This window comes from Etheostoma spectabile, chromosome 12 (assembly GCF_008692095.1).
Source record: "Etheostoma spectabile isolate EspeVRDwgs_2016 chromosome 12, UIUC_Espe_1.0, whole genome shotgun sequence".
Taxonomy (NCBI): domain Eukaryota; kingdom Metazoa; phylum Chordata; class Actinopteri; order Perciformes; family Percidae; genus Etheostoma; species Etheostoma spectabile.
This window is the reverse complement of record NC_045744.1, coordinates 20012145-20026004: the sequence shown is the minus strand read 5'-3', so window position 1 is coordinate 20026004 and position 13860 is coordinate 20012145. Positions and strand designations below refer to the sequence as shown.

Genomic DNA, 13860 nt, shown 5'->3' with positions numbered 1-13860 from the left:
CAACCTAGGCGCCCTGGAATAAACAGTCTTGATGACCCCATGATTTTTCCTTTAGTACCACCTTTTAGACAAAACTAAGTTATTTTGGTAAGGCTCTAAAATCAGCAAATAGGCAGCATGATGAATCGGTCCACCACCTCTAAATTGGTTTGATTTTGGGTTATAAAGTTAATGAATGTTGTAGTAGCTTCATCAAAGAGGCATTATATGTGGCTTTTTTGTTTTGTGTGATATTTATTGGTATATTGTGTTGCACACAATTGTTGGATGTGTCTTGACTGTAATTTGCAGTTCCCGAATAATTTAGCATTCACTCTTGCTGTGAGTTTCATCATCTGCCGAGGCTCTGTTCAATAGGTCCCCTCTGAATAAATGACAACAAAGCAATGGGCAATTATGAAAGAAAAATTGGTTTGTAAGATAACATCAAGTTGACTGTAAAAGGGAAGGAAACTCGCTGTCTTTTCTCATTGGGAAAGCACGGGAGTACGGGGAGTTGAGGGAAAAAAACGAAAGTGAGTTCCTGAGAGGTCGTCAGGATAACGAGGTTCATAGCAACGCTATTACACAAGTTCTTGTTTATAATGAGAAGCACACTCAGTGATTTTTTGATTCTGTCAGAAAAAAACTAAGGTCCACTCTGCTTTGTTCTTCATCTTCACCACACACGCTTATACTGTTGTCCTGCTGTCGAATGATCTGCTTATTAACTTTGCAAAAGGTTTATGGGAAACACAGAAATCACAGCAACACAAAGTGACTGCTCGGAGCAAGGTTAGAGCAATGATTTCATGGTGTGTTTTACTTTGCATAGCAATTGTGCTGTGAAAAGTCATAGCTTTTCTCATGATGATTACACAGAATGAATTAAACATGCAGCTTTTTGTAATTCATGAAAATTGGTATCTCTCCATTAAGTAAAAAAGAGAGCAGGGTGTCACCAGATGTCTTTCAAAGCAGAATGTTCAGGAAGCAATTTGACAGTTCCTCTTTTTTGTTTCCACAGACACATGATCTACAGAAATGTGATATCTTAATCACTTTTATTGGAAGCAAATTGCTGACAGTGAGGCATTACTAATTAAATACTGAATTTCGCTCGGAATCAAAGCTTGTTTGGTGGTGATATAACTTAATGACACCATGTGTGGTATTGAAGTACAATTGTGCTCCGGGAAATGTAATTATTTTTGTCAATACTTCAATTCATTTTTTATTTTATTTTTTGTATAAATTCAAACAAGAGTACTAAAGACATTTTCAGATGGGTAGGCCCCAGACCACACATATTTTAAACCCCCCCAAAAATTCCAAAATTCCCCCAGAGAAAAATTTATGGCGAGAAAAATTCCTATTGGGAAAAACGGGGTGGGGAAAAACCCTTTTCTTTTAAGGGAAACATTGGCAGACAAAGGCTTTATAGGGGTTTCTAAAGAGCCGTTGGGTTTATTTTAGATAAAAAAAGATGGGGAACTATGCAAAATAGTATTTTGTATTTAAAGGGCGTACAGGCACTGCAGGGGTTACGGGCGTACGGACGTAGCGGGCACTTGAGCGTACGGGGTGCGGACCGGGGGACATGGAAAAAAGCTAAACCAAATTTAGGGCCAACCAACCAAAGGGAAAAACCCCTGGCCAAAAAACAACAAAACAAAAGACTGGGGGAATTACCCCCGAGCTAAGTTAGAAAAACGCTTTTGGGACATGTGCAAAAAAGGGGAAAAAAAGAGGAGAAGGGGGCAGGGTTCAAAGGAATCCCCGAGTCTAAATCCCTAAAACAGCATAAACTAAGAGCTTGAAAGGGGAAAACCGAGCCATTCTATAATTTTTGGCAGTAAATTGACAACTTTGAAAAAGGGAAAAGGGGGTGCTTTTCTGCGGTTTATAAACCCTCCCCCCCGGGTTTTAACAACCCTGCCAAAACCCCTCCCCCCTAACTATAACTTAAAAAGAGGACTTTTTTAATTTACTCTTAAATGTGGTTTTCGCCGTCTGCCCTAGAACCCAGACTGGGGGTTGTAACTGACTAGCTTTTGAAATTGGCCTGATTTTCCCCTTTTCTTTTTAGGTAGGCCGCAAGCGGGGAGCAGTTTATTTTCACTTCACACATAAAACAAACCAAAAATTGGCCGCATATGTCTTTAAATTATTTTTGTGTTTTTTTTTTTGGTGGGGCCCTTTAACAGGTCAATTATTAGTCTCAATAAGGGGGGGAACATCTTTTTACTTTTTTGCAATTATTCTAAATTTCTATTCATTTTAAACCTAGTGATACAAACAACACTTTCCCCGGGTTTCCAGAAAAAAACCCCAAATGGCGGTGCAGGTACCGGGATGGGTACTAATTGTAAAGTTGATTTGCAAACTACTGTGAGAATTACTTGCAGACAATTCCTGTTTTATGATCTCAAACTATGGTGTATCTCAGCAGTTTAAACTCTAGGGTTATATAAAATGGTTTGTACAACACTGATAATATAAAAAATATGGGCACCTGGATAGCTTATTTGGTAGAGCAGGCACCCACATACAGAGGTTTACTCGTCAACGCAGCGGGCCTGGATTCGACTCTGACTTGCAGCCCTTTGCTGCATGTCATTCCCCCCACTCTCTCCCCTTTCATGTCTTCAGCTGTCCTATTAAAATAAAGGCCAAAAAGGCCTAAAAAATACTAAAGCTATGCGCATCTGTTCTTTCAGGGTCCAAAATTTACATCTACCTTGTTTGGTACCTCTCTGGATTTTCCAGTTTGATCCAAACCAAAAATAAAGCCTCTCCCGGACCTCGGTCCGGACCAAACAGCCTTGTTTCCGACCAGAAGAGGTGGTCTCAGTACAGATCACTTGGAACAATGGTTTGGTTTGTTTCTAGTGTGAAAACACAATGGATGGATTGGATGGTTCTGACTTTCGGTCCAATTCCAGGAAGTTCTGGCAGGCTATCAACAAAGGAAAAACAATGCAACAAAACAACATGATGTACAGTGGCATTTGAGGAGAGGAAGAGATCAATTGTTTATCTGGCATTTGGTCCAAATTCTTTATAAACAGTCAATAAATGATGCATTGTAAACTCAGAGCTCAAATCAGTTCTCTGTAATAGACCCCAAAACTAAACCAGGATCTTGTTTTTGTCATCCATTTCTGCTGTAACAGAGAGAAATTGATGATCAGTTCATCTTTTGACTCGTTGGAGGTTCTCCTGGACTCATTTGGGCCCGTCAGAGACTGCACCAAAGACAACGGAGGCTGCAGCCGCAACTTCCGCTGCATATCTGACCGAAAGCTGGACTCCACCGGATGTGTGGTGAGTCATCTTACTTTTATTGAACTCTGGCTGAAAGCTGCCATATTGTACATTACCCACCGCAGCAGAACGTGATGTTTTCCCCTAGATTTCTATATAATTCAAATTCAAAGTACTTTACAGTTTGCTATACAGTCTGTACAGACCCTTTTATGATTGAGCGCATGACACTGAATGTCTTTACCTCCAACACTTACAATAATGGGGCTTTTTGATTTAAAGCCCATTTATATGACCTCTCCACTGTTGGTTCATATTCTAATGTATGCATATTCTGTTTTGGTCATCAGAGTTTAAGTCCAGGAACCTCTTTAAATATTAAAGAGCACATATCTGCTGACCAAGATGACGCATATCAAGGACAAGCAGCAGACCTGAACTCTGTAATGTGTCTGAGTAGACAGTTTAACTTTGCTTCTTGTTATGTATGCCTCTTAGGCCGACAACACATTCATTACCTCCAGGTGGTGCTTAGCAACCAGGAAATGTAGCAGCCAGGTTTGTTTTAATCTCCATCTGTCGGGGACTCCAGCAATACCATTCTTGCTATTTGCAGAATCTCAACGCCGTCTGCTAGTGTTATGCTTCTCCTAAATCCCCCCTTTCTATTGATAAGCTGTCATGCACCACCCCCCCTAACAATTTAATTTATTTTCAAGTACTTTGATGCACTTAAGTAAAGCTTTTCAGGTGGGCTAGGGAGATGGCATTTATGCAATCCGGCATGCTTCATCTTATCTCTTATAATGCACCACGAGGAGTGGGAAATAGCTTGTGAGGTGTTTTTAATGGGAAACTGTTTCATTTATAGATTAGAGCGGATACATGTATTTCCAAGCAATTATATATGTATGTGCTATGGTAAACATTAGCACAGAGCAGGAAAATGTTATTTTGGCAGGCATGTAACAACACAGGTAGTTAATTTATTGCTATCACCTTTGCGTCTGAGACTGGAGGCTAAATTAATATTCTGTACATTGTAAAAACATAAATGAATTTAGTGGTAGGTAAGTTTTCTTTTCTTTTGTCTAAATAAAGGCAACATAATTTGTTTATGACAGGACTCCTGTCCACTTCCCACTTTGGCAGTTTTAATGCAGAGTTTAGAAAAAATCCAATAAATTCCTGATTTAAGGTTCACAGCCACATGGGGATACTAGTCAATTTCCGTCTGCCAGTTATTCTCCCTTGGAATGAATTACTTCCACTCTAAACTGTTAATCGGACAGTGTGCAAAGTTGTGCATGCAGCATAAGATAGTTCTGTGAGGCTGTACTTGGACACGCATGACTTTGAGCCAAATGCTAATGTCTGCAAGGCAACATGCTCACAATACCAGGGTTAACAATTCATGTTGTTAGTAGGTAAATTTGCCATATTTATCATCTTAGTTTATTGTGTCAGCATACTAACATTTGCTAATTAGCACTAAACGCAAAATCTAGTTAAGGAAATGTCATTACTTTTGTGGGTATTTGTCCATAAACCAATGTATTGGACCAGTTGCAATTTTGAAATGATGATGGTGCTTGAAAAGTCAGATTACCACCATAGTCATTAGCATTCATTCTCTGGTGACCATGGATGTCCATACCAGATGTCATGGCAATCAGACCAATAGTTGCTTAGAAACTGTTGACAGACATTAGCATACCTTAAGCCACACTTAAGTGTGTCTGAAACAGCTTCTTCAACTGTCAGCAGTGATGTTCTGGCCCAACCAATCCAATTCGTAGACTCATTTTTTTTTTTTTTGACATTCTGATGCTGCTTCAAGTAGCATCTTGAACAGCTATTGTACAACTATGCTAATCTTGAATATCAGCCGTTGGTACTAATGCAATAAAGCATGTGAGCTTTCTTTAGGGCTTAGTTGCACTATTCATCCAAAAACAAATGCTCAGAAAAATACCTTGTTTATTTCCTGGGGGCTTGTACATGTCAAAAACAAATGTATTACTGCTGCCCGAAAGCACCGGCTGCTCTATCCCAAATATCTCACTTGTTAGTAATTGGACCCTGTGATGTGAATACTGTCCACTTTCTAAAATTGCTTCATACACAGTCTGAAAGGAGTCCACTCAGTTGCAACAACATTGCGCTAGAATGTCAGAGACCAAAATATCCATCCAATTTCCGTGTTTGTCCCAAGAGATGGTAGAGTGTAGATTTCAAGCCAGGGCTTTGAAGTCTCATAGGCATTTGATTATGTATTATTTAGTTAACACATTCATTTTTTTCATTCTCTCTCCCCATGTGGGAAAGCAAAAGAAATGTCCAGATATTTTGTAGGGATATTCTTCCTTGTTTTGTATATAATTACTAGAGGCTTTTAAACAACACCTTGTATTCACCAGCATCTAGAGGAGGGTCTTCTTGAATCTGCAGTTTTTAGCAAATCCTTGCCAAAAGCATCAGAAAAAAAATCCATTTTCTTCTCCCTGAAGTTAGTCTCACATAGATCCAAAAAGAGACATTGAAGAGTTTTCTTGCCAATGCTTTGAGGTGTCATGAGACTTTTCTTTTGTATTCTATTAATTATTTATTGTACTGTTATATTCCCATCCCTGTGAGCATGTTGGAGAATGCTGTGATACTTTTTCTAAGAACATTATGCAAAAAAGAACAAAGTTAATGCCTGTGCTTACTTACAGTGCTTTATGCTTTAATGTTTGTTTTTCATAATTTGTGAACATTCACTGAGCTCATCTGTAACCACAAATGAAGCAAAAAATTCATCCGAAAAATAGATCTATGATTTTCACACCTAAGTAGAGCCTCATTGAAAAGGAGGTGGAGAACTTGTAAGACAAGATGGAAAAAGTGAAGGATGATGATGATTTTCAGAAAAAAACCGGAAACACTTTTTAGAATAGATGTATAGAGCAAGGAACAAGGAAGCTCAAAGAAATTGTTTGCTGGATGCTTTTCCAGTTTTTTTACTTGCAAAAAAGAATTCAATATGTAACAATCTGTCAGAATTGAGTTCTGTTTATAGTGTATAAACACAGGCCTTATTTTGTACTCCAATATGTCAATAACATGCATTCACTCTGATCTATTGCATGCCCCTGTTGCCATACAATATCATATAAGCCAAATGTTCTTCAGTAAAACAAAATGGAGAAATCACACATTCTGTGCCTTGTACCTGGATTTGTGCATGTTGATGATCAAACAGGCTCACCAGTCTGCCAGTTGGCCTGTTGTCTGAAGTGCACTTTACAATTTAGCAAGTATGCCTCATACTTTATACATGTGTATTACGGTATAAAGGGGTGTTATTGAAAATATTGGATGATAAATGAGAAGTGTGATCAGTATTGCGTGGGAATTTTCTTCCTCTGCAAAAAACTGCATGTGTATAGGTTGTGGTTGATATTGAAACATAAAAAATACTCAATCTAGGGACATCCAATGAATTAGTTATCCAGACAACAAAGACAAAAAACAATGTTGGGATGGGGTCACACCAGCCATGACAACAATCATTAAACTTGGCCTTCATTTTAAACTCACCCACACACCTGTAAAGTTTTGTGACTGTATCTAGCGTGGTTGTGAAACTATCACGGTGACAAAGTCTGTCTACAAACAAACCGAAAGACCGAGGGACAGACACATAACACCTTGCAAAGTACTCAAAGCCGCCTCTTTGGTAGTTTCCGCTATTATCTCCAGGAACACATTTTGCCATCAACACACACACACACACACACACACACACATACGCACAGACTTACAAAGTAAAAACAATACCAGCGTTGCTATCGCAGTTAGTAAGAAAACTGGTTATTATAAAGTGAGCAAACAGAGAGGATAGAGAGTTGTGGTTTTCTGCTCAACATCTCATTATACTTGTGTGTATGTGTATGAACTGCATGAACAGGCTAATGATTGCATTCTTTTGATAAGACATCAGTTGCATTTGGTTGCCTTTACCTCGGTATTCTAATGAGACATTAATCAAAGCCATCCCATCCCCTTCACCTGCTCCACTTTGAGCGCCTGCTCAGACCTGCAGCGATGCTCTCTCTCTCTCTCTCTCTCTCTCGCTCTCGCTCTCGCTCTCGCTCTCGCTCTCGCTCTCTCTCTCTCTCTGTGTTTTCAAAAAGACAGTGTTTTTTGTGTTTTGTATCTTATTATGTTAATACATTGTTTTTCCATTTTAATATTTACATGTTTAGGCTGTATTGCACTTTACTGTTGGAGTTGAACTGAGGGCTCAATAAATGAAATCATTTTACTTCCCTAGTATTTCTACATAGACCGGTAAGGTTTGTGATTTCATCCCAGCCCTGGATGGCTTTCTTCTGAGCTCCTCCTTCATTTACTGAATCTACCTACGTAGTAGTCACTACCAGACGCAGCTGCTGCTGCTGCCTTACTAAATCAGACAGTAATTACACGCACATAGCGAGCACAAATTGAATGGAATTGGCAGCACAAATTTGCCCTGCACTTTTATTTATGTAAATCTGTCCCTATTTGGCTGTGGCCTAATTTGGAAAGATGGCCATACTAGAGTATTTGCTGATTTAATTTATTTGGATTTCTTATCCTTTAAGAATAGCTCACCACAGTTCCTATATGGATTGTTATTCTGTTTGAATGAGACATGCCCTTATTATGCTGCTTATCTAACAACCTCTTAGCATTATTGCAAGTCATTGATTTCCCCCCACACACAAACACACATCCCAGTCCTGTCCATCACCACACGGCACCGCTCCCAGCTGCCGTTGCATATATTACTGTGTGTTTTAGTAATTATCTTGTGACTGTCGAGCTTATAAATGAGCCTCTCATCCGTCTAATCAGGGTGGTAAACTGGCTGGGCCCCAGCGCTCTGATTCCACCCTAATCAATTAACACCTTGTCTCAGTCTGCACTGCCAGTAGCTGTCCTGTCTGTGTTTAATATCTTTCCTTGTGTGAGAGTCGACTGATGCTGGCGGTCTGCACTGACCGACCCGTTCCGTCTCACTGATGTATTACACTCCTGGGGAGAGGCAGCTTGTGGCGCCTGTGGAAGTGAGAGCATAATAATCACAGGATGATTGTGAGATTAATTAGCTTCGTCTTGTCACTTTTCTCCTCTGCAAAATGGTGGAAAACAAGGATGTTGTTAACAGAGCAGATTGCCACCAGGGTGGAATGACGAGCTAGCTGGGCGTCATCCAGACAGCCCATATTGTGTTTGTGGGGCTTGGTATATAAACCTGCAGTACACAAGAACTGATAATCATTAATGCTGTTTAGTGCATTTCCCAGCTGCTTTCATTGCATGTCTGTTTTATAGAACTATACAGTGGAGGAAGAAAGGGTTGTGTACAAGGTATGGAATGCAGCTGCATAATTAAGCCTCTTGTAGTGTCAGTACAGTGTGACTACATGGTAGTGGGATACCTAGTCTTGTATTTAAACCCACAGATACGTTGTATGTTTGAAGTTAGAAAACATTTACATTTTATTTTCTCCCTGTTGGGTTGGACAGGATATTTCACTGTGGTGTGTGTGTGTGTGTGTGCGTGCAGTTTTCCGTTTGTTGAAACTTAGTTTTAGAAAGTAAAAGCAGATACTCTTTAGTTTATCTGAAATGTAAACACTTTCACTCATTGGCTAATACTCTCCGGATGTTTTAAAGCGGCGTATTATGCTCATTTTTAGTTTCATAATTAATTTTGAGGTTTTACCAGAATAGGTTTGCATGGTTTCATTTTGTTGTACTGCACATTGCTGCAGATCCTGTTTTCACCCTGTGTGTTATGTCTCTGTTTTAGCTACAGAGTAAGACGTCTCACTTGTTTTAGCTATATAGTGAGACATCACACTTCTATACTATCTTTGTTAGGGAGTCGTTCATGCGCAGTAGCTAGGTAAGATCACATCAGCTAGATAACTCTTTCCCCAACATTGGTCAGTACAAGGCAGGATTAGCTGGGAGACTTCTTCTAAACGAGAGGGACTTGTGGAATACCTGAAGAACAGGGACATGCAAGTAGTTCTTTTGTAGATTATGGTGAACTAGTGTGTGTTGTAGCAGTGTTTTGCCATTGAGAACGAGCTAGCATGCTAGCGCTAGCATGTGCAGTTAGCCACCTAGTCTCGGCCATCTCAGCTAGTGACGTAGAAATTCATTTTATAATACGTCACCCGGATTGTTGGTGTGATTGGTTGCAGGACTATCCAATTGTGTACAGAGTCATTTGAATATGCCCGTTGGTCACGCCTCTTGTGCAGAGAAAATACAGAGCAGACTCCCCATGACAAATGCTCAATCTCAAATCTATTGAGCTTGGCTTGGTCTGGTGATAACCAGACTACTGAATGCACCATATACATGTCCAAAAATACCTCTAAAACCTGAATAATGCCAAAATATCCCATGTTTTAAAATGCTATATTTAGAAAAAGGCCTTTTTTTGGAATATCCAATTGGAATATGTTGTTTACATGACCTAAATCACATTTGGAATATTGTCATATTTGGAATAATAGTGGAATATTGTGCATGTAAACGTACCTAATGTGCCTAACTCATCAACTAAACCATACTTTTTTTTAATTTACTAGATCATGTCACTTTTCATCAAAGCCCACACAGACCATCGCCATGATTGTACTCCGAGTTGCACACAAAATTACACAATATGAAGTACACATGATATACAACACTACAGCAGGTGCTTTTTTAATAATAATTCTGGACAGCGCCACACCATATGCTACAGGGTAAAGCAATTCTTCTCACCACTTTGTATTGGCGTACTTCCCCTTAGGCAGCAAAAAACAATCTAGACTGGGATCACAATTTGGGACACTAAGCAGTGTTGAGCGGAGTCAATACCTGGCAAAGATATAGCTAGACCTCAGCCCTAAAGTGGAATGGGAGCACATTAGATTGTCACTACTGATGTTCTCTCTCCTCAGGTCACTGGATAGATGTGAGTGTGTGTTCAGCTTCTGCCGAAGATCCCATACTGTAGGGGCTCATACTTGTTGAATTAAATGTATATTTTATGTATTCACAAAGTAGTTACAACAAAAAGGAATACACACGATTTTTAGATGCCATCAAGAAAAGGCAACTGCAAGTGAACTGTGAGGGTGAATATTTCAGGTAAAGACATGAATGTTGTTGAGTTTACACTATTTAAGGCATTGAACATGGACCAAAGGTGTAATCTCAACTGGACATGGTGGCAACATGTCTTCTCAACATTTACCGTTTCAGTTTGATTTCCTATTAAATCTCTATGAATGTTTCCTCTCATTGCCCAGCTGGTATTATTGCTAAATCTGATTGCTATAGATATATATATATATATATATAGTAGGCATAATAGGCATAATACACAGTAAGCTGTGATGTCTGTGGTAATCCTGACACAATGTGGTTCCTTAAAAGAATTTTTCGACCTCTTTTCTAATAAATCTGTGAGTTGTTTCTTGTAAATTTACCACTTTAATCTCAAAGAATATCCAAGTTTTTTTCTTGTGAATTTAGGACTTTAATCCTGTAATATTACCCCCCTCCCCCTGCTCCATAATTGTTATTTGACTACAATGACCCTAATATGCTGCCGTACAGAATAGTGACGAGAGGAGGTGATGAATGTCAGTACACTCATCTGCATCATCATTAATCATTACTATTTGCTCACAGCAATTTGTTTTTAGTAGCAGCGTTGACTTATGTTCTGGCCTTTATTGCCCCAGTGTTTGTCTGTCTGGCAACATAGAGTTGGCGTGAGAGTTGAGGGAGAGACAAAATTACTGTGTGACATGAAAGGGAAAGGTTTGTGCTTGTGTTTTTAAGAATGGGACAGTATTTATAGATTTTTGGCCCTCTGATTTGTTTTTGGTTTCATGTACAGATAAAGGGGATTTAGCATGTTGAACCTTAACGCAACCCAGGCTTTATGCAGAGTGGCACGGCCAATTGCAAGGGCGGAAAAGGCCCACACCATTGTCAGACTGCAAGTATTACTTTGTGCTGGGAAAAAAAAGCACATTGACATCCTGTCCACTTTTTTGTTTAAAAGATAAATTTAAAAAGTAATTCACTTTCCACACAGTATAAAGAATACTTGTCTTTTTAAAAGTAATATGCAGCTTCTTTTAGTAGGAATTTTGTTCCCAGTACGGTTAATTTTGAGGAAGCAAAGAAAGTTTTTACCACTGATTTACATAAGGAACCTTGTCTGAAATGGGAAAATCTCACATTCTTTTTTTTATTATGATTATTTACCGTCGAAGTTCAATAAATAACTTTCACTTTTTGAAATACGTTGTGGATAGCAGTTGACTACAGTTCGGAACAGATTTTATATCATTAAAGTGAAAGAAAGATGAAAATTGTCTGATTTAGTACAACTGACATTACAGCTCCACTGTTCTGTTAATATAAAAAAAAGACCTTGGGTCAAAGAATATGATCTGTCTTTTTAAAAAGGGTTTTCAGTTGCTCAAGTACCCTCCCTGGTGAGCTTCTCCCACTCCTGCTGTGAAAGAAGTGAGAGGTCTTACTAAATGTCCAAGCTTTTTTGCACTGAGCATACTCACCATAACATCCAAAGGAGACCAGAATGAAGAGCTGAGTGCTCTGGGATAAGCTGACCTTTGACACACTGCTTATCTCTAACACTGGCCTGCGGGAAAATTCTCTAAAGGCACCTAACTCCATTAGGAAAGATGAAAGGAAATTAGAAATGTTGGAATAATGTTTAAGGCTACACGATATGATTTCTAACAGACCTCTTCAGAACGGATTGGTTTCTCTGTAAACTTGACCCAAACGCTCCTGGGGGCTTTTCTCTCTGCAGTGCGCTAAAAACCTTTTAAGTTCTGGTAAATACGTCATTGTCTGCTCTCTATTTGATGTATGAGTCAATAAGCTGTTTAACGCTATACATGGACCTCTAACAGGCTGTTTCATTAGAGCTTGAAGTTGTACATCGCCTTGATGTACTGTATATGATTATAAAAGTGTTGCCTAGGAGAAATATTATACTTGGCCATACAGCGAAAAACTGTAGTTATAAATAGGTACATGTCAAAGTAAAGCCTTTTAGCTGTATTTTATATATTTTGATAAAGCACCATGAAAACACACAAGGCATGGTCAAAACTTTGTTATTCTAACATTGAGTGTATTTGTAATTGCACGTAAAAGTCATCTAAACTATAGTCATTTGCTGTTGCCTTCCATAATAACCATATGAACGTTTTCTGATCTGACGCCCCTGTCATCAGGAACACATCAGTAATCAGTTCTCTGAACTTTTTCTGATTTGCCAAAGGTAAGGTAAGGTTTGATTACATTTTGGCAAGTTAAATTAAATGGTTAAGGAAACACTGTGGTCACAGTTAAAAAAACACCATTGGTGACTGGAATGGGATCCAAACAGCAGTCTCCCATGTCTAAGTAGTGTGTAAATACTTTGACCGTGTACCTCCAACTCTCACTAAATATGTCTTCCAAGAAACACTGTCCAATCTGGTTAAGCCACCATGGTCATATGACAGGTCAAACTAACGATACCCCGGCCTTATGAGGTTTGGCGGTGATGTAAAGGCCTCTTTCTGCATCAAAGTACATGCTTATCAGATCATCTTACAGCCTCTGAAAGCTCCTCTTCGACTGTCTGTATCCAACAGTTTTTTTTTACTTTATAGAACAGACAATCTGACAATCACAGCCACTTTACTTTCACAGGGATTAGTCAAATGTGTGGATGTGTGAAAGGATTCAAACTCTTTTTAATTCCTCGCACATTTTTTGCATCACTTTTCTCCTGTAGGACCGAATGCTTTCAAAGAATCTGAAAGTGCATGCTGTAGTATCGACATTTGTACTGTTCAGCGTGCTGAATGATGGCAGTCTGTGGTCATTCAGAGCAGTTAGAACCTTTGCTTCATGCCTGGACGTGGTTAGACTAGGGATGATGAATTCTAAAAACGTGACAGTATTCATTTATCTACAGCAGGGTTTCCCAAAACTTTCAGCCCACGACCCCCAAAGTAACGGTGCAAGTGACTTGCGACCCCCCCACTATAGACGTATATAAACATTGCGGGCAACCGCGCACCCACTATAGACGTAACCAAACACGAGCATATTGACAACACAAAATAACACAACAGCCATAACATTACTTTAATAACTTACTTTATTTAATTTGAACTTAACCTCGCCTAATGAGATGGATGTGCAATGTGTTTGGAGCACAGCAAGTCCAATCTTGGTTTAATGTTGGCGACCGCTACTCGGCGATCATCCTCCACATTCAGTCGCGCTGTACACTGACCTACTACAACTGATTCGGTCGCTGATATGTCGTAAATCTGTCGCAATGACCTCAGGGGTCAGAGTGGTCAAAGAAAATCAAAAGAACTGTTCCCTTTTATTTATTTGCTTGGTTTTATTTTAAATTTAGCCACTAGTTAAATTTTTATTTTATTTCTGGAAATCAACTTGCGACCCCCCCCCCCTCTGGCTCGCGACCCCCCTGGGGGTCCCGACCCCCACTTTGGGAATCACTGATCT

The 13860-nt window shown here is 39.3% G+C and overlaps 1 protein-coding gene across 1 annotated transcript in view; it reads left to right on the top strand.

Annotated features, from left to right (window-relative positions):
* Positions 1-13860, top strand: part of LOC116699838 (astrotactin-1-like) — a 372650-nt gene that overhangs the window by 146258 nt on the left and 212532 nt on the right. The window contains 1 exon segment of the mRNA XM_032532626.1: positions 3156-3306. Within this exon segment, the coding sequence (XP_032388517.1) occupies positions 3156-3306 (151 nt within the window).